General features: G+C 37.7%; 2 protein-coding genes across 12 annotated transcripts in view; both read right to left on the bottom strand.

Moving 5' to 3' along the window:
• Positions 1–14,191, bottom strand: part of arnt2 (aryl-hydrocarbon receptor nuclear translocator 2) — a 63,366-nt gene extending 49,175 nt beyond the window's left edge. For 3 of the 10 annotated variants that reach the window (XM_069190456.1, XM_069190460.1, XM_069190458.1), the window contains exons 1-2: positions 13,898–14,190; positions 5,676–5,790 (exon numbers count right to left, since the gene is read on the bottom strand). In XM_069190456.1, the coding sequence (XP_069046557.1) occupies positions 5,676–5,790; positions 13,898–13,928 (146 nt within the window). In that variant the 5' untranslated portion in view covers positions 13,929–14,190. Of the gene's footprint in view, positions 1–5,675; positions 5,791–13,897 lie in introns of all 10 variants that reach the window. The other 7 variants (XM_015342943.2, XM_069190461.1, XM_069190462.1 and 4 more) reach the window with 4 other exon arrangements.
• Positions 1–25,999, bottom strand: part of fah (fumarylacetoacetate hydrolase (fumarylacetoacetase)) — a 119,593-nt gene that overhangs the window by 48,974 nt on the left and 44,620 nt on the right. The gene's annotated exons all lie outside the window — the stretch shown is intronic.

Here is a 25,999-nt window from a genome sequence, read left to right as displayed (position 1 = left end):
GTATAGTGTCCCCATCACTATACTGGGGCATAAGGACCCACATGGACTGCAGGGTGAGCGCCCCCTGCCGGCCTCACTAACACCTCTTCCAGCAGCAACCTTAGTGTTTCCCATGAGATTTCCCATCCAGGTACTGACCAGGCTCACACCTGCTGAGCCTCAGTGGGTTGCCAGTTGTGAGTTACAGGGTGATATGGCTGCCATATCATTTAAGTGAACACTCAGAGGATAAAATGTTTTCTCAATTCAACTTACAAATGACAAATATAACTTTGCTTTTGCAGTTGTGATAGGGTAGCCTGTCTTTGTGCATACTGGGGTATTGTATTTAACAGTTAGCCATCTTATCCAGTACCTTTTCTGCATGAGGATTCTTATGGTGCCACATCAGCACTGCTCAAATGGCTGCTGACTTTAAAGGGAAATGTTACTGGTAGGTCATCTATAATAAACCAATGTCTAGATCTATTTATTGTCTTTGTATAACTGCATTTAAAAACTTGAGTGTGTTTGTAAAAGATGTATTAGCATGTGAACTAAACAAAATTTATAAAAATTATTTAAAATGTGAGTAGTCCCTTTAAGGAACGATGGCCTTCTGGGAAAAGTGGGTGTACAAAAGGGACTGGGAGTTTAACAGGGAGTTGGTTCTCTGGAAGGAAGGTTGCCAGTGGAGGGCTTGTGTGTTTTGTTTCAAAACTGTTAGTTGCATTGTATGGAAGAAAATAAAATCTTTTTTTTTTTTTTTTTAAGATTGGCATTCAGAGTGTCTTTTAATTAAGCCAAACCCAGTGGTTGCTGACTGCAATACTATTGTATTGATTTCTGTATAACATTTTTAGACTTTTTTAAGATGCATTATCCAATCCATAACTCTGTTTTTGTTCTTATTTTATTGAGCATGTAAAAACTGCCCATGAGTACCACAGTAAAATTTTCAACTTCTATAAAGTTCAGATTAGATGCGTAAAGAGCACGTAGTGAGATAGGTTCCTTCCGTGATAAACAGTGCAAAGTAAAATTAACGCAGTCCACACCAGAATCCACTAGGGCTCCATTTTGCACTTCATTCTCGCACCGCTTTCACATGAAAACAGTGAATAACCTGTATTAAAATCATGTCATTTACTGTGTATAGGGTAATTAAATACACAGTAGCGTCTTGACATCTGCAAGTTTTACATTCACTTATTCACTTTCTCAGGGTTTTGTATGAAAGCAAAGCAAAGCAGGCTAAAACCTAGCTGAAAGTTAAGTACAACTTTCAAATTAGCTGCACAATAGACAAAGAAACTGCAGACATCCACATGCAGAGAAAGAGGAGAGATTTATGTTTATTTTAGCTGATTAAGTCTGATTAGTTGTTTGTTTTAGTTGACCAATGTTATTATAATAACTTAAAAACAATGCATTAGTACTTTGTACAATTATCATATAAAGGAGGGTTACAAATTAACCATACATACTATATACTGTAGCCCATTATACAATAGTACAGGGGTAGACTAGGTTCTATATGAATTTGGCAATTTGCTACAGTTGTCTGCACCAAACCCTCGTGAATAGAGACACTACTATACAGTACTTATACATTCTTAAAGAAAATGCTAACTCAGTAAATTAGTTTCATCAATGCTGTGGCACAGACTGATGTGAGTGTGGACCCTCCACCAGCTATTGTGTAAGAGATATTCAGGAACTCCCGATAGTTTTTATTTCTGGGACAGATGGCACTGGGGAGCAAGACCTATTTGACATCAGTATTAGGGTGGCAGCTTTCTGACTCCAGTCATTGCACAGATTATTGTACTTTCCTGACCCTTTGCTCTGAAGAGATCTCGCATTTGCTTTCTTTCATAAAGTAGGGGGGTTGTGGTTTGAAGACAGTTGCTGTTGAGAAATTGTAAGCATTGTCTTGTTTTCCTGGTTTTTAATCAGAGTATTTTACTCACGTGGCATGCCAACAGCAGTAAAGGAAGATTTTAGATGCAAGAGAGTATTGGCTTCTGGAGGAGCCTTTAATTCACAATCTTGCACTGAATTGTTGAAGCCCCCCTCTGCCTTTTTCCCATGCCTGACTGTTAGCGTTGGTGCTCTGGTGTGCTGCTTGAGCGGTCTTTGTCAGGAAGGCCTGAATGTTAGCGGTATGCTCTGGGAAGGCCTGAATGCTGGCTGTGTGCTCTGTGAAAGAACACATTCGCTTGCTGTGTAGCTGAAGTGAACCCCTGCTGGGTGCTAGTAAATTGTAAGGACATGTGGTGGTTTCTAATACACTCTCATCTGTGGCTTTTATTAGGCATTATAATGGTTTAAAATACCATTACCAAACTACTGGACATTCAAAACCACGAATTCCAGGAGGACAAAGGAGTTTTTGAACTTTGTTGTGAGTTCTGGATTCTTAATGGAGCAGACCCCATTATGCATAGGAGTTTGAACTGAATTATATCTCTAAGTCCTCATCTCACAGACACTCAGACTTGGTGAATCTCATGCCTCTGGTTTTCACTCCTACCAGTTTGACCCTTTCAGGAAATAACAGTGGAAGACCCTAGACTCAGTTGTTCCCGTTTAGCTGTACCCTCTCTACTGCCTTCTTTACCTTACTAGCAGGCTGACCTGACAATGAATGTGGCTGCAACGTCTTGTGGGTTTTCCCTGCACCTTGATGTCTTACTCTGTCTCTGCTCCAGGACATCTCACATGGAGTCCAGTCCTGATCTCTCCTGGGCTCCATTAACCTAATCTCCTCCTAGATTGTTTTCTTCAGTCTCCTCACAGTGGTTAGAACTACGTCCTGTCTTGTTTGCTATTGCTTCTTCTCCAACTGGCACAGCCACTAGCCTTCTGTTGCTTAACTTATAATAAGAGGCTGCTACTTAAAACATCAGCTCAGCTCGCTCACAGCACACAGCTACTTGCTTTCAGCATAGATTAACTCACTTGCAATATACAACCTTCAGCCCACTTATGTTTAGGTAACAGCTGTATTCAGGCACTGTCTCAGCTCGTTCACAGCCCAGAGCCTGCTCTCTCACTACAGACAGCAGTAGCATCTCAAGCCCGCTGCGATCATACAGATGGACAGCACCTTCTTTCTCTCTCTCTCTCCTCTTCAGTATGGACACTCTCATTGCAGTGCTTGAGCATGAGGTTGATGGATGGCTACATCTGCATGCCGGCAGCACATACGCTCTGGCTCGACTAACTCTTCTGCCCTGGCGTGCCGGGTCTACTGCTCACTACCATTTAGTATGCACAGGAGATGTAAGGGAGACTCTCAATCTTACTATCCCTCTGTACTGAGGCTAGCTCAGCACTGACATCCAGGCTGAGTCTCCTAGCAGGGAAGTATCCGAACTGCTCTTATAGAATCTCCCACAGCTATGTCTTATTAGAACAGAGTTCCTTCAACTGCAGTCGCACAGCAACAAGGCTTCTCTACTGAGAAGCTCCACCCCCCTCAGACAGCACTCGACATTTTGTGTATTACTGAAACTTGGCAACAATCCAGGGTTTACCATTCCCTAAATGCCTCACGCCCTCCAGGCTGTACCTGTATTGAGAAACCGCGCCCAAATGGACGAGGTGGTGGCCTTACTGCTGAAAGTTACTGCTCCGTCTTAACTGGATGTCTGTTCATTTGAATGTTTAGTGTCATGGCCCTAGGTTGGCCATGGTTGGTTTTTTGGATTTATCTGGGTAGAAGACGCTTCCCGTCTTATTGGATGTTGAGCTGCTTTCCCCGCCTCTTATCTCAAAATAAATTCCAGTTTCCTCCATTTTGACGGAGAACTTGTCTCTCACTTCAACAACCATTGAGAAGCGGAGGTTCTCGCTCTCCGACGTCTGCGGAGTTTAAGTTTTTTCTGCTCACTTATCTGCAGTGTTCATCAATCGTGTGCGCGAGTGTTACGTGTTCCTATGGTTTGTCCTTCTGTTAATCAGTTTAGTGATGTCTCTGTATTGTAATTTATATGAGATAGTTTAGGGTAGAACAGTGGGTTGAGGTTGCGGAAGACCTTTCTTTGGCTCTGCCACTTTTATTGTCCGGGCTGGAGTTAGTGAGGTTTGCCTTTTCCGTTATGGCAGGGTCATTAGTGTTGCTTGTTTTCTTGTCAGGGACTCACTATTATAATGTTTTGGTATAAATGACAGAAACAAACCCATACCGGTGTCACCCCCAGTTGTCCTGTCGCCCTATATCTGCCCCCGGGGAACAGGTCCCGTTTAAATCGACTACTGTTATTCTTTAACGTTTTATGTTCACGGCTCCTTCAGACCCTAGTGACTGAGTGAGGAAAAAAAATAAGGTGGGGTTGTAACATTAGCTTTGAAATGCAAATCATCTCAGCCCATGACTATGCTTTTAGTATATCAAGTTCACAAGTTCCGTACACATCTGTGTACTCTGTTTCTGACTATCATTACTTCGGGAGAGATCAATATTTCTGCGGATTCCCCTACTTTACCTTGTGTTGCTTGTTTCATTACTTTTGGTGTTGCCTTCATCCTACTATATTGACTTGGATCTGTTGTATTTGTATTGTCTTCGCTGTATTGCCTTATGTAACCCAATTAATAAACAGGATAAAATATGTTCAAATACATTATACTGCACTTTGAGATTGAGTAATGAACAGTGCCCTATAAAAAATCATCAGCCTTTATGTAATCCAGGGAGTGGGTGTGTGTGTATAAATATGGAGGGAACAGTATGTAGGTACTTTTATATCCTATCAGATGAAAATTGCCATATAAATGCTATGAATTACCGATCAGTTATATTCAGCATAGTGTTTTACACACCACTGTTCTTACTAAATTAGTAAACTAATCAGGGTCATGTGCTGTTTTCTGACTTTTACAGGCTCTGAAAATAGTTTTTTTTCAGATTATGACTTTCAAACATATTAAACATCTGCCATTGAATGCTGAAAATATTCTGTAGGCAGTTTCAAATTTACATTAGAATGGAAGTTTATTTAAACCCGTTATCTGGCTTTCACTGCCATTATATCCTCAAAAACACTTTTATACTACCAATATTAAAAAAATACACATGCAAAGTATCTAAAAAAACACTGGTGTACCCAAAGGAGCAATGTAATTAGTCTGCCTCTGTTTTTCATGATAGCAGCCAGTGTTAATGAGGACATAATTAGCAAGCAGAGACATCTTTAACCTACAGTATCCACATTTTTTACCGTTTGCAGAAAGAGGAGAGAGAAGGGGCTTGAGAGACCGAGGAAGCAGCAGCTGCAGACTCGCATTCTCCTGTAACACAGGCTGAGCTGGGAGGAGCTTGGGACCACCAATTACTCCACTGAGACTTTGGATTAATTCCCCTCCTGTTCAGCTCTTCTTCAATGAGCATTTGACTTGGTTCTTGTCAGCAATTTTTGCAATTGTACAGAAGCCAATTTTGCTTGCTGCCACCACCACCTCCTGCATGTTGTTTATCATTCTGAACATGGGATTTTACTACAACCTCACTGTTTCCCCTGTGGGAGTGAGCATATTAATTTGTCCATTTTTTTCCCCACCTCGCAGTAAACACCGTACATATATTTGGCTGCATCCTGAAGTCATGACAGCATAGCTGAGTTTGTTCATGGAAGGGGGAAGTCAGGCACTGAGAAGTTAAAGCTAGCAAAAGTGTTTTCTGTACTCACCCTCCCGACCGTCTCTTCCCTCCACGGGTTGGTATAGACCCCGTCATCCTCACCTGCCCGGCGTTGACTGGGGCGCCTGGTAATGCCACAGGTCCAGGGATTTCAGTTGCCATCTCTACATCCAGACAAAACAATATTACCATTATGACTGCACTTAAGACTACATTTTGTGAAGCTTGGAAAGATCACTTTAAAAACACTCATTACAGAAATTCATGCAAGTATTCGTGGGCGTGTGCGTGTGGACACGTGATGTGCTGTGAGCCTTCCCTGCAAATTTTTTTATTTAAACTGCACTGCAGGTATACCTAGCGCACATCCTAGACAGTCACACATTTGTTCAAAATAAGGCGTTTATCTAAAAATACAAGCCTTGGTGCGACAAAATTACACATTACATTAGCATACAGCACTTTGGAAAAGTATTCAGACCACTGCACATTTTTCATATTTTGTTTTATATCAGCAGGGAATGGGAAGCTTATCAAGACTGATGGAAACATTGATGGAGCAAACTCCTGCTCCATTTGACAAAACTGGAACAAAAAATACTCTTTCAATAGGACAGCGATGCAAAGCTAAAGTGGAGTGGCATAAAATTAAGAAAGAAAATCTCCTTGAGTGGCCCTATCAAATTCTTCTTTTATCTGAGAATCCATGGAAAGACTAAAAATCCACTGTCCAGAAACGATCTCCAAGAAACCTGAGAGAGTTGAGCAAATCAGCAACAAACACAAAGTAAAAATCACAACAAATTGATGCATTGGTAGAGATACCAATGGACTTTACCCCCAAGGGATTCGTGCTGGAATTGCTGCCAAAGGTGCTTATAACTAATATTAGTCTGAAAACATAAAGGCTAGAATATGTTGATAGCCTACTGTTTAGTTTTTGCCAACATTTACTGTTGATGATCTTTAGAGGTCTTCAGTATAAAAAAAAAGAGTATCCATCAATTTGTAAGGCTCTGAACACTTTTGCAAACTTACGTATGTACAAATGTTTGGAAGCACGTCACCAAATAGATGTTAGTAGACGTGTATAGTAACGCTGAGAATTATTTTTTACAAAATTTACTGTAATCTTCAGAAACACACTATTTACACTGTGAACAAATAAAATAATTTTAAAGAAACTAGGCAACAATAATATCTTTGCACCTGTGATTACATTCCTGCTAATTTAATTTTGCGTTTCTGCAAATTTGCTTTTTTTTTAAGTTCAATATTTTCTACTAACATTTCTACCTGAAATATCAGTCTATAAAAAATATATTTTACACATTTCTATTCTTCAATCCATCCTTTAGCATCCCACTAAAGAGACACATTTCAAAACACATAAATCAGAGCACTGGAACAGGGTGCTCAGACATTTGCTTTCTCCAGCATTTAATACCCTTCTCCAAAATACCCAAGGCTGTTGGTGTTCTTCAGCAGACTTCTTCTAAGTTCTTTAAAAAAAAATATACCTTTCACTTCAATAATTCAAAAACAACATTTTATATTGCTAGACTGGATTTTATTTTATACCAGAGGGGCCAAGCTTAAGGCAGAGGGGCCAAGCACTGTTCCTGCAGAAACAGTCTGCTGGTTTTCATTCCATCTGCACTCTATATCTCCACTGCTAGAAACTCTTAACTGAATGATTCTAAAACTCAAAAATGTTCCCTTACACATTAGAATTTCACTATACTATAGCAGAGAACAGTACATATCAGGGATTACAACACAGGAAATAAAGGGAATTTAATTTATTTTAATTCCTGTTTTCACCTTATGAGCTATTTTCGAGGGAAGAATTAAGCATGTAAAATGAGGGATTACTATAATTATCATTAAGACTCAAACCACTAATATACTGGCAAACTAATTTCAGATGCCAAAACCAACAGACTGCTGTCCATTTTTCACAGAGAAAACGGTTTCTGGCAGTAAAACCAAAACTACTTTACATACAATCACACATATTTGGCACACACCCCTTCCAAGACCCATGTACGGCCCTGGAAGAAAAGACTTTGATCTGTATAAGAAATTAAACCCACCATCAGGGGACACCAAGTACCTCTATTTGTATTCCACTCAGACTCAGTCATCACTGGTCTGTTTACCTTGACTGTGGCCCCATGAATCAGACACTCCTACCTGCCTTGCATGATAATCATTTTATTTGGAGCAAAATTACTGATGGGTAGCAAGTAAAGTCTCTCTTTTAGATAAATATTTCTGATTAACGACTAATGTAACCTCTGCTACTCTCTTGTTATATGACTAATGGCTTCAGCTGTCATCCTAGAAACAGATTTTTACTGGGAAAGCAGAAGGAAGGGGGCCAGTGCTGTCTCTCTCTACTCCCAAAAGTACAGCAGCAGCACAGTTTGTCACAATACTAGAAGTCAGGTATACCTCCTACTCAATAAGAATTAAGATCGTAATTGATAATTAAAGGATCCCAAATTTAAACATAAAACTATCTGTAATTATAATACCAATATGCACATCCAGAGTGTCAGAGCACATCCACAGTGTGAGAGTGCCGATTTTACCCTCAACGGTACTGAGGGGACAAGACATTTCAGTTTCATTTTCTGAAGATCTTTGGTGGACACCCCTTGTTCTGCTTAACATATACATTTATCATAGCATAGCATTAATCAGTACCTGTAAATATCTCAATCAATTCAGTTAACAAGGGGCAAGAATAAAGGGTTTGTCATCACGCTGAACTATTAACAAGCTTAGTGGCCCAGCTGGTCATTTAAGCATTGTTTCTCATTGTAAGCTTTACCAAGTGATGAAATTCTCAAATGACCTTAAAACTGGAATATGTTTAGGAGAAAACAGTACTATAATTGTAGACATACAAAGTAATCTGTAAAAAATTCACAAGAAGACAATGTTTAAATGAAACCTATCATAGTTGTGTATATATAACAGGCTTTTTAACTGTTTAAATCATCTAAGGTCACATTCCCATTTAAAACAAGTTTCAGAAGAGGTTCCCAATCCCACTGTCAAGAAGAAAACATGAAAATTAGAAAAACAGGTCAATAAATGGTAGGGGAACATGATCATTCTTCAGCTAGTATTTTTGTTACTTTAATGTTTTGGTTGATAAGCATACTATCTATTGCTGGTTATGGTCTGGTTAAGATTTAATCATCAATTCACTCATCAACAGGTAATTTCAAATATATCACTCAAAAGTGGATTTCTATTTGCCAGAGACTCATTTCACTTCCCAAGGGAAACCTTCCAGGAGGTGTTGGCTTGGATTGAAAAATTGGTAGCTTCAGTTTACTGCAGGCCAAATGTGTAATAGCTAAGAACTTCACACCCACATAAACAGGCCATTAGCTCTTAACTGATACTGCACTCCGAGAAGGAAAACTGCATCAATCAGTAAAGTATGAATAGACACTACTGGCAGTGATACACATACTTCACCTATACTTAATCTTACCAAGTCTCTAATGATGTTAGAAGATTGCTGAATACAGGTAATGCCAGCGTCACACTACACAACTTTTTCTTGGATTTTCAGTCATAGCCTTCATTTACATAATCGTAAGAAAAATCACAGCGAGCTGTAAAGGGTCGCAGCCGCACCCGTTACCGTCAGTTGTGTAGTGTGACACCCCCCGCGACTCAGTCATAGCGCACTTAACAGCCCCTACAACTCTGGGAGCCGCTACGAGAAAATCAAATCAATTTTCTCATAGCGAGTCGCACGTCATAGGGGTGGGAAGTGAGTCAGATGTGTACCCATGAGATAATGTGCCCGATATGCAATACAAATTTGTATAATGTTTTATATTTTTAGCTGTGTTTCTTTTTTGAAAATGTGTTCTACATTTATAAAGAAGAATTATACTTTTGAAGATGTTTATTTGTGTAAAGCAATGCCTGTGTTACAGTCTTCAAGATGTTTACGTGCTTGTTCTCCATATTAATTTCCTGCGGTGCTCCTCTTGTGCTCCACGTTGATTGGCTGCCAAATGAGGTGACCTTGCGGTACTTCCCAGTGCAATACGAGATTTGGAACCATGATGAAAAGTCATGAGGGAATCGTGTAATTAGTCACCCCCTGCGCTTCCTAGTCATTTAATTTGACACCCTCTAGGACAGAAAAGGCAGTGAGATTCAGCAACTGCAGTCATTAAATATGACATGCTCTCTGACTAGAAGTCATGTTGAGTCCTGTAGTGTGATACTGCTTTAACATACTGGATAACCTTGAGCAAGTTTAGCATTCTATACGTTTACATTTTTTTGCTTTAAGTTGTTAAACAGATGTCTGAAACAAAGTAAAATTTAATCTTGCACTTCTGTTCTCTAATGCATAAATATCTTGTCTGCTGAGCCTCTTATTCCACATATTCTCTCACAGCCTTCACTCCATCCCATCTTACCCTTGCGTAGCTCCCTGGCTCATTCCTTGCACGTGAGGAACGTTCATAATTTCCTCAGCCAAGCGAGTTGATGACAAATGCTACAATCTAAATAAAAATTTGCTTTCCCTTTATATTCAGCAACCTGTGGTGTTAATTAGAATTTGACCAAATTACTGAATTCAACATTAAAACCAAAACTCAGATTAACTGAACAGAAGTCGACATTTGCTACAGCAGAAATCATGAAAGGAGAGCATTTATCATGTCATCAGCACTGGAGTCTGAATGTTGCTTGTACAGCTAGAAAGTAACAGAAAAACCTTGAGATGACAAAAATCCAGATGATTCTGCCCTTTTGTATATAGCATTGCTAGGACTAGGATGATTTTTTCTTGAATTTGCTTTCAAAAACAACACATTCTACCAACAGCATAATGAATCAAAACCTTCATTGTTCAAGGCTCTACAAGGAACAGTATGCATTACTTAGGATTGATAAATAAGTTGGGTTGATAAGTACGAACAGTAAATGACTCATACTAAACATCTGACAGCATTTATTTATGCATCTGACAGTTATTTATGCAACTGAAACGTAGTTGTAAAGTCCTGTACATAGTACACACAAAATCACATTTTTTTGTTTTGTTGAACACCCTTATTATTTTTAGAACAAATTCTGTTGTTCAGGACTAGTATCATGATACTAGACAGATCATGACTAGTAGTTGATAACTGCCTATGTATCACATTTTTCATTCCAAAGGATCCCAAGACACTATACATACACAACTAAACCCAAAATATCCACCACCGAAGTAAAAGACACCTGTATGTCATGTCTGGCTAATGTGTTGAACTGTGTCTGTTTAGTATGCACAGGGAAAGATCCTTAAGAGAGCAGAATTTAAGCAAGGTGTCCTTCAATTCTGCTCTTTTGAAAGTGGAAGCTCCTGTAGTTTGCTTTGAATTCTTAACTACTTTCTGTACACTAGAATAGTATTCAAATAAAGCAGCGAAACCTTTAATAAGGGAAATGCTTGTTTAAATTCTGCACACAAGCCTATGGACCTAATATTTGCACACATTGTGTTCTGTAGTGTTGTACTGTAGAGGACGTGGTCCAGCTGTTTCTATTATAATCACTACGAATTACATAAAATTACAAGAAAGGTTACAAATGAAAGGAGGCTTTTTGGCCCAACTAGTTTGTTTGGTGGTAGCTAAGCAATCCAAGGATGTCACCCAGCTGTTTCTTAAAAGGAGCCAAAATATTAGCTTGGATAACATGGCTGCTCCACACTTTCACACCTTTTTATGTAAATAGACACCTACTGTTCTCCTTTTTAAAGGCAATTTCTTATGTCCTCTGGTTGATGTCGCGCTGTTGATTTTAAGCCCACTAGACTGACATGTCAGTGCCTTTGAGGATTCTGAATACCTGGATTACATTCCCTTTACTCTTCTCTATTCAAAACTCATTCATTTTTTCCCCACCACAGTAGGACATTCCTTTCTGACTGGGAATGTGACTGTTCACTCTTCTCTTTTCCAGTTCCAGAACAGCAGTATCATTTTTTGTAATTTGGCTGTTAACATTGTATATAATATTCTGAATGAGATCTTATAAGTGCATATAAGTGCAATCCACTGACTAGCTTACATTCCGTTTGCCTTTTTATTGCTTTTCCACACTGTCTAGGAGATCTAAATGATGTGTCACAATTATAGAAATCTTGTTAAAACGCAGCGTTTCCCATATTATAACTAATTTATGTTTATATCAAGGATATGCTTTCCATTTCTCTAGTTTATGTATCTTTGTGCAACACTCTGGACTTGGGCGCATTAAAAGACACTTGCCAGATGTTTTTCTAGGCTCCTTGATTATTCCTCTTAAGAGGATTATTCCTCTTAAGGGAGTCTTGTAGAAGAGGACTTTCTACAAGACTCCCTTATCTTGGGATCATGTGTTGACTTGACTGAAGAATCCAGATGATGGATTTAAATTAGTGGGCCTTATACAGAATCCAGTGGAACCTCACTAACGACATCACCCCAGAAGTAAGCATCTGGACTCTTTCTATCCCTTTACCAACTTCTAATTCAAAGACATGCATTATCTTGAATGCCATCTTTTATAAAGACCTTGATCAATTTAGCTTTCCAAAAATCCAAATATATCATCTGCCTTTTAATTCAGCCATTACTGCTGCTGCTTCTTCTTCTTCTTCTTCTTCAGCATGTTAATATGTAAGAACTTGTTAGTTTAGCAAGACCTTCCTTTTCTAAATCTATTGATTACCCTCAGTGATTCTAATGCCATATAGAAGATTATTTTCTTTTCAAGTTTATTTTCACTTAGCATCATTCACATAATCTGACATGTAATAGGTACAGGGCTAAATTCATAGAGGCTATATTAGCAGTTTCCCAGTCACTGGATATTAGCACTACACTGTGTAACTTGCGTTAAATGATTAATAATAGAACATACAGTATTCTTAAGTGCAACTGGTAGAATATCAGACGCTGGAGTTATATTTCAGTGTTAACAGTATTTAAAATAGAACTTTATTTCGGCTCAGTTTGAGCATGTTGTAAATTACTTTTATAGTACCCAAGTGGAATATTAATTTTTCCAAGTGGAAATATATTCATTTATCATCTAAATGTTCTTATATTATTAAATGTAAAAATTATATTTTAAAAAAACTAAATATGAAATAAAATTGTTTTCCAACCTGTATCAAAGACAGTAAGATTAATTTATAAATGATGAAAACAGCCCATACACCGAGCATTTTTATCTTATTAAAATAAATAGCATGAAATCCTACATACATTCACATCTACAAACTCTGATCCTAACATTGTGTACTGTATTAACTGCTTTACCTTTCTCAGCTTTCAAGGGTGCATAAACAGAAAGTACCAATTCGATCTAAAAACATGTGCCTTTCAATTAAAGGCAAATGAAGTACAATTTACAGAAAACTTTACATGAACCTATGGAAACCGTAATTTGTACCATAAAAAATAACTAAGCTGCAACACTACAGTAGAAGCACGCTACGTGCATTTAAGAGACGATTTACGTGCAACAGAGTAGGACCATACTGTACTTAATGAACCATTTGTAGTTCTGTACATAATGACTAACATAAAAATGTTCGTACGTAAAACAAAATAAAAATCCAAATGTTTTAAAAAACGTTTCTGTCCTCATAAACAAAATTATTTTTGTTACCTTTAAATGATTTACACATTTCCTTGCAAGATAATCAACAGGCAGTAGAAGCAACAAGCAGTAAACGAAGTAACTTTGTTATAATAAACCTAACGCTACGCTGTGGAGTTGAAATTGGACATCCACGAAAACACATGTCAACTGTCTAACTATGGAAAAAGCTTCAAGATTTTAAGAGAGAAACCTATGAAGTCAAAGCGCGTAGGCTACTGCTTGCTAATGTATTCAGCAAGTCGTTTCCATTTCCAGAGACATCAGTCGGATTGTTGAGAAGATAGACACCTAAATGAATGTGGTAGAGTATTGTTGTATAGCTTACAGTTGTATGTTGTATGTAGCGATATGTTATAAACTGCATCTGTCTTTTCTCGGTTATTTCAGAAAACGGTACAGTGTCCTGTACGTTAGGCTCAGGGGGAAGGGGATGCTGTTTGAGTGACAGACATGAGCATAAACCCAACTGCTGGCTTCTTTTGTTTTAGAGAAAATAAACTTACACGATGCACAACCCCCTCGACAAGGGATTGAACTACTGGTAATAAAGAAAGAAATGATGGAATTAAACCACGTACTTACCAGTTGGATTCACAGCAGCGGGTGTTGCCATGTCGGCTCGTTGCAAAAAAAAAATAATCAAACGAAAAGAGGATAATGACGCACAAAGCAAGACGCGAGGAAAGACAATCAGAGCTACGGTGTTGCACTCGAGCACAATACCGCTCTTTACAACTTCATGAGCAATCGCTGCAAGGAAAACCGATCAAGGAGCATTTAATACGAGTAAATCAACCGAACTTAAACGTTTTCACCTCGTTTGTAACAAATAAGCTCCCTTTCAGATGCAAGATGTCTGAAAGGTAACACCGCGAGACTTCCCCTGAATTAATTAATATACAAAGTTTAGCATACAGGGGGAAGGCAACATCGTAAAAGTTAGAGGACGTGGGTGTTCATTGTTAATGAAGTTGCACATTGTGTTAAATATTAATTTCAACAACTTGTCTAATTTGATGCATCTCGGCTCTGAGTGATTTTACCACGCACCACATCAAAGAACCGCGATTTTCTTGTTGACGCGTTGGGGGGAAAACAGTTTGAGCTGGGAACCCAGGTCTCGGCGGTGCAGGACAGGACAATGTATTAATCTCACTCGCTGAGGGACAGTATTAAATCAAAACAGACTGTTTCTCCGGTACACTTAACATGGCAATTATCAAAGATAATTAACTTTTTTGTCCGGGTTAGAGCAAATGACGATCATCTAGTAAAGAATTACAGTACATGCCCTATCTTTTGTCAATTGAATTGTGATACATTGCGCAACCCTGCCTATTTTTATGTAGATTCTTAATTTTTTTGTTGTTTATAGTAATTAAGCCGAAGCAACGGTGTCACGGTAGATATAGATTTGTGTTTCAAAATGCAGATCAATCTAGTTACCGCGTCTTCTTTATCAGCAGTGATAAGAGACGAAAACTTTTTTTTCCACTTTAACCTTTGCGCATAAAAATTACTTTGAAATCTTTCTTGGGATTGAAAAAGAGGGCAGTATTAGTTGTCAAAACAGTCGAAGAAATAAAGTCAGAAAATTGTTTAAACGGCATGAGCAGTATGACGAAATTTGCAAAACTCATACACAACGCCTAATTTCAATTAAAACAAACTAGAGACTGTGTGGGGTTTCCAAGGACATAACTCAAGTATCAATGTCAGGTAGTAATTATGCTTGAAGTCCGTCGGGTACTCATGCTTAATCATGTTTTACATAACCAGAAGTATTTCTTTAGAAGATATTAATTTATGGCATAATCTCAAGTAGTCCTAAATTTAGATTTGATTCCATCTCTTTGTAGTTGCATACATGAAAAGCAATGTGGGAGTACTAAAATGCAATCCAAGATTATGAAATACCTCTAATTTGAATTATTTTCCCCCATATGTACTGTAAATGTATAGACAGATGTTTATTTAACCCACATACTCCAGATAACCAGGTGCATTTCCTGTGGTATGAATTGGAATATAGTCACATGTGAGCATCTTTAAAATTTAAAGTTGGAAGAAAATATTGTTTGTAAGTATTTTTTTTAGTTTGTGAAAGTGTAGCATTTCCAAAACTATGTGAAATTATGTTCAAAAGGCCAGCTATGCTGTTAAAACATATTTTGCTGTTGAACTTGAACTTGAACTTTATTGCCATATGTAACCGGTACTGGTACAATGGAATTCTTACTTACAGAAAGTCTCTCAATTGTAAAACAAGTGTAAAAAACAAGACAAAGTGCAAACAGTGCATCAAGACAATGTACAAACAATAGACAATGTGCAAGTAAACATGTAGACAGTTTGAATGTAAACAATACAGACGTGTAAACAATGACTGGAGATGTGCAATAGATAAGAAATCATAAAGAGGTAGATGGTGATGGTGTAGGTGTGGTCCGAGGGGGATGGCTAAATGTGTTCGCCAGTCTCACTGTTTGTGGATAGAAGCTATTGTTAAATAGATCAATTAAATCCAGTAACCCAAGGAGAATGCTCTCCTGATTGTAATGGTGATGTGCACAAATAAGGAACTCTTTTTCTAATATACTTTCTTATTATGTTGATATTAAATTTACACAGATCCTCAACATGATTCTTTTAGGATCAATCTATTGTTCCGTCAGCAAATGACGCAGAGAAACTTAAAGTACAAATGCAGGAGTGATAAAATTGTCTTGACTTGCAAATAACATAGTTAAAGCAAACATCCTTTGGTGCTAAAGTCCAGGCCAAAAGCCAAACAGGAGTGCACATCAGAGGTCATTCTCAGCTCCAGCAGAATTCTAGGCCGCTCTGGATTCTACTAACACAAAGGCTGCCAGACCTTTGCTGTCTAAAAGGAATCATGCAAAGTTTTGCAGAAATAGTGCTTTGCAAAACTCTCCTGTCCTTCCTCATTTGGAGGTTATCACTGTTGTCCCAGGTGAAATTACAGAGGTTATCGGCACCTTCACTACTATTGATATTGGTGTGTGTATTAAAACATCTTATTATTTTTGGGTTATTCACACCATTAGCTGAGACTAAATTGCATATTTTCAATACAGGTAAATCTAGCTGTAAAACAATATTTTCTTCCAACTTTAAATTTTAAAGATGCTCACATGTGACTATATTCCAATTCATACCACAGGAAATATGTCATAGAATGTTTTCTCTGGTTAGAACACGGTGCTTAAAATACAGTGTAATCAAAAAGCACCTACTGCATATCAAAATATTCCCAAATTATACAGTATTTGCCACTTATACCTTTTATAATGAGCACAGTGTATTACTGATGTACAGTGCCTTGCGAAAGTATTCGGCCCCCTTGAACTTTTCAACCTTTTGCCACATTTCAGGCTTCAAACATAAAGATATAAATTTTTTATTTTATGTGAAGAATCACCAACAAGTGGGACACAATTGTGAAGTGGAACGAAATCTATTGGATTTTTGAAACTTTTTTAACTAATAAAAAAATGAAAAGTGGGGCGTGCAAAATTATTCGGCCCCTTTACTTTCAGTGCAGCAAACTCACTCCAGAAGTTCAGCGAGGATCTCTGAATGATCCAATGTTGTCCTAAATGACTGATGGTGATAAATAGAATCCACCTGTGTGTAATCAAGTCTCTGTATAAATGCACCTGCTCTGTGATAGTCTCAAGGTTCTGTTGAAAGCGCAGAGAGCATCATGAAGACCAAGGAACACACCAGGCAGGTCCGTAATACTGTTGTGGAGAAGTTTAAAGCCGGATTTGGATACAAAAAGATTTCCCAAGCTTCAAACATCCCAAGGAGCACTGTGCAAGCGATCATCTTGATATGGAAGGAGTATCAGACCACTGCAAATCTACCAAGACCTGGCCGTCCCTCTAAACTTTCAGCTCAGACAAGGAGAAGACTGATCAGAGATGCAGCCAAGAGGCCCATGATCACTCTGGATGAACTGCAGAGAACTACAGCTGAGGTGGGAGAGTCTGTCCATAGGACAACAATCAGTCTTACACTGCACAAATCTGGCCTTTATGGAAGAGTGGCAAGAAGAAAGCCATTTCTCAAAGATATCCATAAAAAGTCTCGTCTAAAGTTTGCCACAAGCCACCTGGGAGACACCCCAAACATGTGGAAGAAGGTGCTCTGGTCAGATGAAACCAAAATCGAACTTTTTGGCCACAATGCAAAACGATATGTTTGGCGTAAAAGCAACACAGCTCATCACCCTCAACACACCATCCCCACTGTCAAACATGGTGGTGGCAGCATCATGGTTTGGGCCTGCTTTTCTTCAGCAGGGACAGGGAAGATGGTTAAAATTGAGGGGAAGATGGATGCAGCCAAATACAGGACCATTCTGGATGAAAACCTGTTGGAGTCTGCAAAAGACCTGAAACTGGGACGGAGATTTATCTTCCAACAAGACAATGATCCCAAACATACAGCAAAATCTACAAAGGAATGGTTCACAAATAAACGTATCCAGGTGTTTGAATGGCCAAGTCAAAGTCCAGACCTGAATCCAATCGAGAATCTGTGGAAAGAGCTGAAAACTGCTGTTCACAAACGCTCTCCATCCAACCTCACTGAGCTCGAGCTGTTTTGCAAGGAAGAATGGGCAAGAATTTCAGTCTCTCGATGTGCAAAACTGATAGAGACATACCCCAAGCGACTTGCAGCTGTAATCGCAGCAAAAGGTGGCTCTACAAAGTATTAACGCAAGGGGGCCGAATAATTTTGCACGCCCCACTTTTCATTTTTTTATTAGTTAAAAAAGTTTCAAAAATCCAATAGATTTCGTTCCACTTCACAATTGTGTCCCACTTGTTGGTGATTCTTCACATAAAATAAAAAATTTATATCTTTATGTTTGAAGCCTGAAATGTGGCAAAAGGTTGAAAAGTTCAAGGGGGGCGAATACTTTCGCAAGGCACTGTATTACTGTTGTGCTGTTGTATGTACATGAGGGTGGCTTGATGGTGTAGTGGTCAGTTCTTAGGTCCTAGATTTGATGGCAGACTGGAACATAAGGACATAAGAAAGGTCTGCAGACGGGAGGAAGTCATTGGCACATCTTAGTCACTTTGTAGCTTACTAGTTAAGCTAAGTTAATCTAAAATGTTATCCAGCCTTTTCTTAAAGGGGACATAGTTTGGACTCTAACCACTTGGCTTGGAAGCCTGTTTCAGACACCCACTTCACTTTGAGTAAACAAATGTTTCCTCTTTTCTATTCTAAATGAATTCCCTTTAAGTTTCCATCTGTGAATCAGTGTCTTTGACATGCTTATTATGTGGAAGACATAGGTGTCTTTGGAGATATAAGAATAGTCTGCTATCAAAAGGGGGTTATTCAGTCCATTTTGCTCGTGTACTTGTTTTGCAGCTGAGTGAATCCAAAATGTTGTCCAGCTCCTTCTTAAAGGTGCCCTGAGATTGGGCCTCAACCACCTGGTTGGGGAGTTTGTTCCAGACATCCACCACTCTTTGAGTAAAGAAGTATTTCCTGCTCTGTAACCTGAATGTTTTCTTCTAAGTTTAAGGATTTAGTGGCCACATCTTTTGAAATTTACCCCAACGTGTTTATTTCTTCATTGCTTCCCACGTTGTCTTGATGGGGACATACAGTAAAAGAATCTAAAGAAACATCCAAACTCATTTCCTGTGTAACTTCCTGCTGCTCAGAATCACCTGTGTGATGTGTACAGTGTAAGTTTCTGTTCCCAGTGTAGGTCACTTTGCACTTTTCAATGTGTCAGCTCAATCCATGATTTTGTCATGTTTGCTAACTTTATCCATGACTAGTTTGCTTATACCAGAGCCTAGATCATTAATATAGATGAGGAATAGCCATAAGCCATAAAGGATCCCTGAGGCACACCACTGCTCACATCTGCCAAGTTAGAGATTATTCCCCTTAAAATAACACTCTTTCCTGTTTGTTAGCCAGTTCTCAATCCACTTACATACATTACCTTATGATTCTTGTGAATCTTGTTAATCTTGAGAATCAACCTTTTATGAGGCTATATCAAAACCTTTCTGGAAATCTAAATATATAATGTGCTTTACTTCCCTTTCTAATCCCATGTTATTTCTTTAAATTTCATTGTTTTCTAAGTAATATTGAAATATAGCTTTAAATATCTTTGGAAATATATTTTCCATAACTTTACCAATAAAAGAAATAACAGTGATTGATCTGCAATTTCATGATTCAGTTCAATATCTTTTTTTGTGTAAGTGAGAGTTGAAATATTCTAGCAGGAGATCTATGAAAAACACCCCTCATTTCCTTAGGTATGACAAGAAAATACCATTGGAACTACTCTAATGACTAAGAAGGTGTCAACTGCCAGACATCTACATACCTACACACACTGGTCTATTGTTAATCAAAATTATTCAAGCAATGCAATAACAAATTCCTAGTGCACTTAGAATAATTGTTTATCTTGTTTACAAGACAACCTTTACATTGCAGTTTTTTGCATTTAAGTCATTTTCTTAAGGTTTTTCTCTTAGTTTATAGCATCAAAAGTATTGCTTCTGTGGTACTGCCTTTTGAAAAATGTTTGAGTACTTAATTTGATCCTATATATTTTAAAATCCTATGCCTCTTAAAATGTTAGGCACAATTACACAAATCTTTCCACACAGATGAATGTAAATAAACATAGACAATCAATTAAACTTTTGAATTACCCTTAAGGAGCTGCATTTTGTGAAGAACTTGATGTCCATGTGTATTGTTCTTGCTCTGGACACTGAGCAAGCATACACTTATATGTATTCTATGACAATAGACATTCACTTCAACAGTACAAGTTTAAGAGTAGGAATGAGACAGTGTACCTGAAGCTTTTGATAAGGGATTCCATTATGTTTGCATAACACAGCAAATGGTTGTAATAAAGCAATTTAAAATTTAGTATAGCAATAAAAAACAATTACTCTTGAGAAAGATTCCTGTAGCAAGCAGTATGGTGGGCAACCTTTCAGAAACAGCCACTAATACTGGTAAGAAACAGAACACTTGAACTTTGTGGTTAAAACAAGTTGTACTTTCATCTTTTTGTTTTTCAAGTTTGAGTTTTACATCAGGAAATCACAGTTAAACCAAGCAGGATCAATTATATTCATCCGTTTTCAAAAAACCTTATGTCCTGATGAAGACTGTGGGAACAAAGAGCCTATCCTGGACACTTCTTGTTTTGTGGACTATTTTGCTACCCTGTGATATTCAGCCAAACAACAAATACTTCACTAGCGTTTTTGCTCAGTTCAGAAATTAGTCTAATTAAGCACTCGTCTATTTCACAAAGGTGAATGAATGGAAAACTAATTAGAAATGAAAAAGTATGACTCACTCAGACAGTAGTTGGAATCACTCCCCATTTTTTCAAGATTATCAAAACATGTTAAGTTCAATTGAATTTAACCTGTGTATGCCCCAGCCCATCTGTACCTATGATCTTCAGTTCAAGTGCTTTCACACTAGTGAGAGTGCAGGGGTGTGTAACAGGATGACTTGACCTCTAAAAGACTGTACTTTTTTCATATTTGCTGCACTGTTCACATTTACCTGATAGTGCAGTGAATGCTGCCTATTTACACTGGAACACATAAAACCCAGACTTCTTGGTCTTTTTTCCTGAAGAGCACAGCACAAGCGTCCAGGTGTGGATGGTTTTTCTGCTTGCATCAAGACCAGAAGAGATTGGTGGCTTTCAGGTGATAGGACAGTGGAGAGGCTCTGGGCCGTATTGTTTACGGTAAAATATGTGATTGATGCTATGATTGCAATTTATATTAAAAAAAAGTTTTATGCATTCCAGTGTTACAAGTCAATACTGTACACATACATTTATTTTTAATTTATTTTACATCTTGTATGTTCCATATTCCCAAATGAACGATTGGAACTCTTGCAAAGATCCAGAATACTCTGCATCAAGCAACGTATATATAAATTTATTTTTGTACCTTTTCTATCCTGCATGTGTTTTGTAGCTTATAGTATAAGATACAGAGAAATCATACTAGTTTTATCTCTTTAATGGTCCCTAAAATTAAAGATTGAAAACAAAAATAATAGTGGGAGCATTTAAAGAACAACATATGGTGCTGTGAGAAAGTGGTTGTGTTGTTTGATGGATGTCAGTGATAAAGAGATTTAAAAGGGACCAGAAAACATCAGAACTATTAACAGTCTAATTTCTGTTGGTGTGTGCGTGTGGAGTAGTTACATAGACTTGTGTCCACCAGTGAATAAACACTCCTTTTTATTTCATCCCAGTCCATTCCAATACTTTACTATGGTAGTTCTGACACAGTTCACCTGTAGAACTGGACTGCAGTAGTGTCCTGAACTTTTTCCATGTAGAGATGAGCTTCACGCTTCTCTGGCTTTTATCATATTGGATTTAATCATGTAGTAATTGAAAAATAAAACAGAAGTTTTATGCCAAGGGATGAATTTACCTACAGTATGTGCTAATTGTTTTTCTTTTGCTATTATTATTAGTAGTAGTGTCAAACACTAAGATCTGGTTTGAGTGACAACCAAGGAAAGAATGTTGTAAACTTTAAACAGATTTGGATCTGCAAGGGTTATGTTTCTATACCCATAATTACTTAGATAGACACTTTTTATAAATTACTTATGTAGAAAGAATCAAAATGTTGGTACAGAAATTATTGTGCCAAAGTTAGGAATTTGTAATCATTTGGATACTGATGATATCTTATCAATGATGTGATTAAACCTGATAGATGTCTGAGTACAACACAAAGGAAAAGTACAACACACTCCTAACAATGAGTATTAAAATCCATTGTAATATAAATGTTTTGACTTTGTCAAAACAAAATCTACAAAATTACAGCTTGTAAAATACAATACTATCTGGACAACTAATGTTAATAATGGAGTGTTGCTCTGGTGAAACAAATCTTCTGTCAGCCTAAATCATTCACTTCTTATCATTTTCAGTAACAATACAGTTTTTAGGTTCATGCTAATCGACTATGGCCATTTGTACAGATTGTATAGAAGTATACTTTTTATGGTAAAGCCAAAGTTATTTTTTTCTTATTTTATTGATGACTGCTGTTCAACAAAGCTCAGCTTGATTCCATCCATAATGATAAATATTGTAATATCTTACGGTAATTCATAATTTATTTAAAATAATTAAAAAATAAAAATAGTTATTTAAAATATCCATCAAGTCTAGTTAGGTCCTTTTTTAAAATTCAGATCTTAGTAATTATAGTCTTCTTATTTTCTTGTAGAAACAACCCTTAGTGTATTGATAAAATCCCTAGGATATCAGTTTGAATCCAGCTATGAAATAGAATTAGAAATCTTTTCATTATTCACAACTTTATTTTTATTTGGAGTGAATTTGTTTCTTTAAAATTTCCAAGTTGATTTCATTTTGTGATACTGGAATTGATTAGAGCATAAAAAGACTTTTTAAAACAAGAAAGATAACGTTGCTGCTACTGAGAAGGATGTATGCAGTTATTGCCCAGGTCTTCAATGTCACACAGAAATGCAGCTGCTCCTGAGTGTGAAAGACTGCAACCCTGGAACGGCGATTCTCTGCACAAACTTATGCTGCCTGTCTGCTAGCAGCAGTGCAGCAATCACTGTGGGACTAACACAGGCTTGCAATCTCATATCAGCAACTCTTTTGTCTTTGCTAATAAGTAACAAGATAGGAAGAACCCCTAAATGATGCCCGACTGAGCTTGGAGGTTTTGCCCCTCTCTCACTTCATTAAGAGACGCGTGTGACGGATGCCTGACAAGCTAGCAGATGGTGTGGGGCTTGAGCAGGAGGGCGGGCAGGAAGCACTGCAGCCACACTGAGGCAAGCAGAGAACAAGGAGACGCAGACCAGGCTGGGAGCTGCACAAAGCCCAGAGGGGTGCACAGCGCTGTTGAATGGAACCCTCCTCCTGACACAAATCCATGTGGGGCTTCAGTGAAGCTGCCACCTTCCCTGGCTGCACTGAGAAAGCAATGCAGTAAGTGTTCCTGTGATGATGCAGAGGCAGAACTCACTTGGCGTTTGAGGCTTAAGCTTGTGAACGGTATCGGTTTCTCCAGAACAGGAGGAGAAGACAGAGGCAGGTCATTTTTTTTTCTTTTTGATCGTGCTAGCAACAAAACAGAATACTTTTGTGCCAGTGCTTTTTTAAAGTGTAGGAGAGCTAGATGCAGGTCAAGTTGGCTATAACCAGGTGCGTCTTTCATCTGTTCTATGCTGTTGGGCAACAGGGATGCCTGCTGCTCTTATATGGGATTAATACAAAGAAAGGTTGGTTACACTTTCTTTTATTACCTTTGCCTTTTGTGAGATGAAATCACTTTATCTCTTGGATTTTTAATTGCACATTGTTCTGTGTTGGTTCTTTTAATTGCCAATTGGTAAAATTAGTGTTAATATGTTAACAAAGGCTGTATTGTGGTTTGTGTTGGAAATAAAAAATAAGTCCTATAGAGCTGTAACAAAATCAAATTCCATCAGCATTTCCAGGAAACAAGTCTTGATTGTGAGTTTGATTTATTTTAACATGTTGCTGCAATATGTCAGAAGGTAATATTAAGTTAAGTTGATCTCTAAATTTCTTTGTGCAGAATGCTTTTTAAGTCCTTTTCCTATTAGCTGTTCTTAGATGAGTATGTTGCCAATCATTCAGTTGTTAGGATGTTTATGGTGATTTACAAGGAGAACATTAGAGAATTTATTGTCATTTTAAATTAAATGAATTTCTAACTTTTTACTCCAATCGTATATTGCTAAAGAGCAATTGTACGTACAGTACATGCAGTGGGGGAGTCTTTGTGCCGATACACTACTACATCTGCAACAATATAGTCCTATATAAACTCACAACTTAAGGAACTTTAAAATAAATAATACAAATGACTTAAGTTTGTTACAAAACTCTCAAGTGAATTTTAGCAGACGGTTTGAAACACTTTCAAGTGTGCAGCATATGAATAGAGGTAAATTAGACTGAGTATGTTTGACACAAGTGGAAATATGAACTACATAATGTTTTCGAAGGTGGATTCATAAAAATAAATAAAATATACATTCAATCTGGATGCATTTCCAGTTCAATAGTAGAAAAGTACAGTGCAACTGAAAAATCTAGTGCAACTGAAAAAAACGTACTGTAATTCAGACCTAGAATCTTCTTTTCTGCATTTTTTCAAGTGATGAAGTAGTATTGGGAAAATAAAAAACTGCACATATTATTCCTTAAGCCATTAAATATATTTAGTTGTTGATTGTTTTGCCTTGCATAGAATTAATCACAAAAATATTTTGCCAATTGTATATTAATACAAAACAGCATAAATACTTAATTTGTAACTGTTCCCTCTTAAAGAAGTATTTTATTTTTATACAATAATACTAAATACCTTCTTGTTGTTCTACTAGAGAAGCTATAGTGTCTTCCTGTCTTACCTTCTAAGCTAGCATTATAACAATGCAGTTCCCCTATTTTAATATTTGGGATCTGAGCCATTTTTCTGCAAAATCATACTAAGTTTACTAAAGGTGTTTTCTTCTCTCATGTAATAATGATCCAGAAATGATTTGGATATATTTACCCTGAGCCTGGTGTCATCAGAGCACTGTTAAACTGTGTGCACCTTGAAGGCAGTAATATTGACAAGCTCCGACATGAAGAGGCTCCAGTAAATCTTACTCAGCTCTCTTCGATTTCTTTCAATGGAGTTACATTTAGCAGTTTTATCTATCTGTATGTGATGCTGCAGATTTGTCTGGTCCAAAGGTCATGTGTGCTTTTCATAGTTCTTTTTTTTTAATAGTTCTTTTTCTTTAGGCATGAACCCTGAAACAGAAAAAGACCCAGGCAGTGTTGATAATAAGCGGTTGAAAGTAGGGATAGGTTCAGGAGGCTTTCCTCTGGAGCATTTCCCAGGCCCTCTGAAGTGATTTATATGCAGTGATTCATTATGTACTCAATAAAAGAGTTACTGTTTGGATAATAGGAGACCAGGATGTATAAAATGGTCTTTTTAAAGACAATTGTAGCGCATCTCATGCCAAAAAGTACTCATGTGAATTTCATTATTGCCATTATTTTTGTTTTTTCAAAATGAACAAGACTCTGGCACCATTTTAACAATATTCCCTGGCCAGTCTTGAGATAATACATGAGTAGTATACTGCCATGATTCATGTTTAACCCCACTGTGCCTTTCTTACTGTTGTCTGTTTCCACCAGTAAAAACCTACAGTATGGACAAAGATCCACACACAAATGTTTAAAAGACCTTTTATAATCCCATTCAGACAGCAGCATTTTCAGACCTGACTTCAAGCACTATTATTAGCTGATAAGGTTGCATCTCTACTTGTTGCCAAATGTCATAACAGGAACAATAATAGGCTTGATTTTGTCATTTGAGGAGAGACTTGTAAAGTATAACATGGCTGGGGTCACACACAAAATGAATTTAGTGGCCAACTCTGGCTCCAGTGGGCACTCATCCCCACAGTTAAGCACTGACTGCCAACCTAGATTTTAGTAGTTTTAACAGTATTGCTTTTGAAAAGACTCTGTTGTGCCAAAAGGCCAGACTCTGCCCTTAATGAGCAACA

This window comes from Lepisosteus oculatus, chromosome 5 (assembly GCF_040954835.1).
Source record: "Lepisosteus oculatus isolate fLepOcu1 chromosome 5, fLepOcu1.hap2, whole genome shotgun sequence".
NCBI classification, from domain to species: Eukaryota; Metazoa; Chordata; class Actinopteri; order Semionotiformes; family Lepisosteidae; genus Lepisosteus; species Lepisosteus oculatus.
This window is presented reverse-complemented; position numbering and strand designations above follow the sequence as displayed.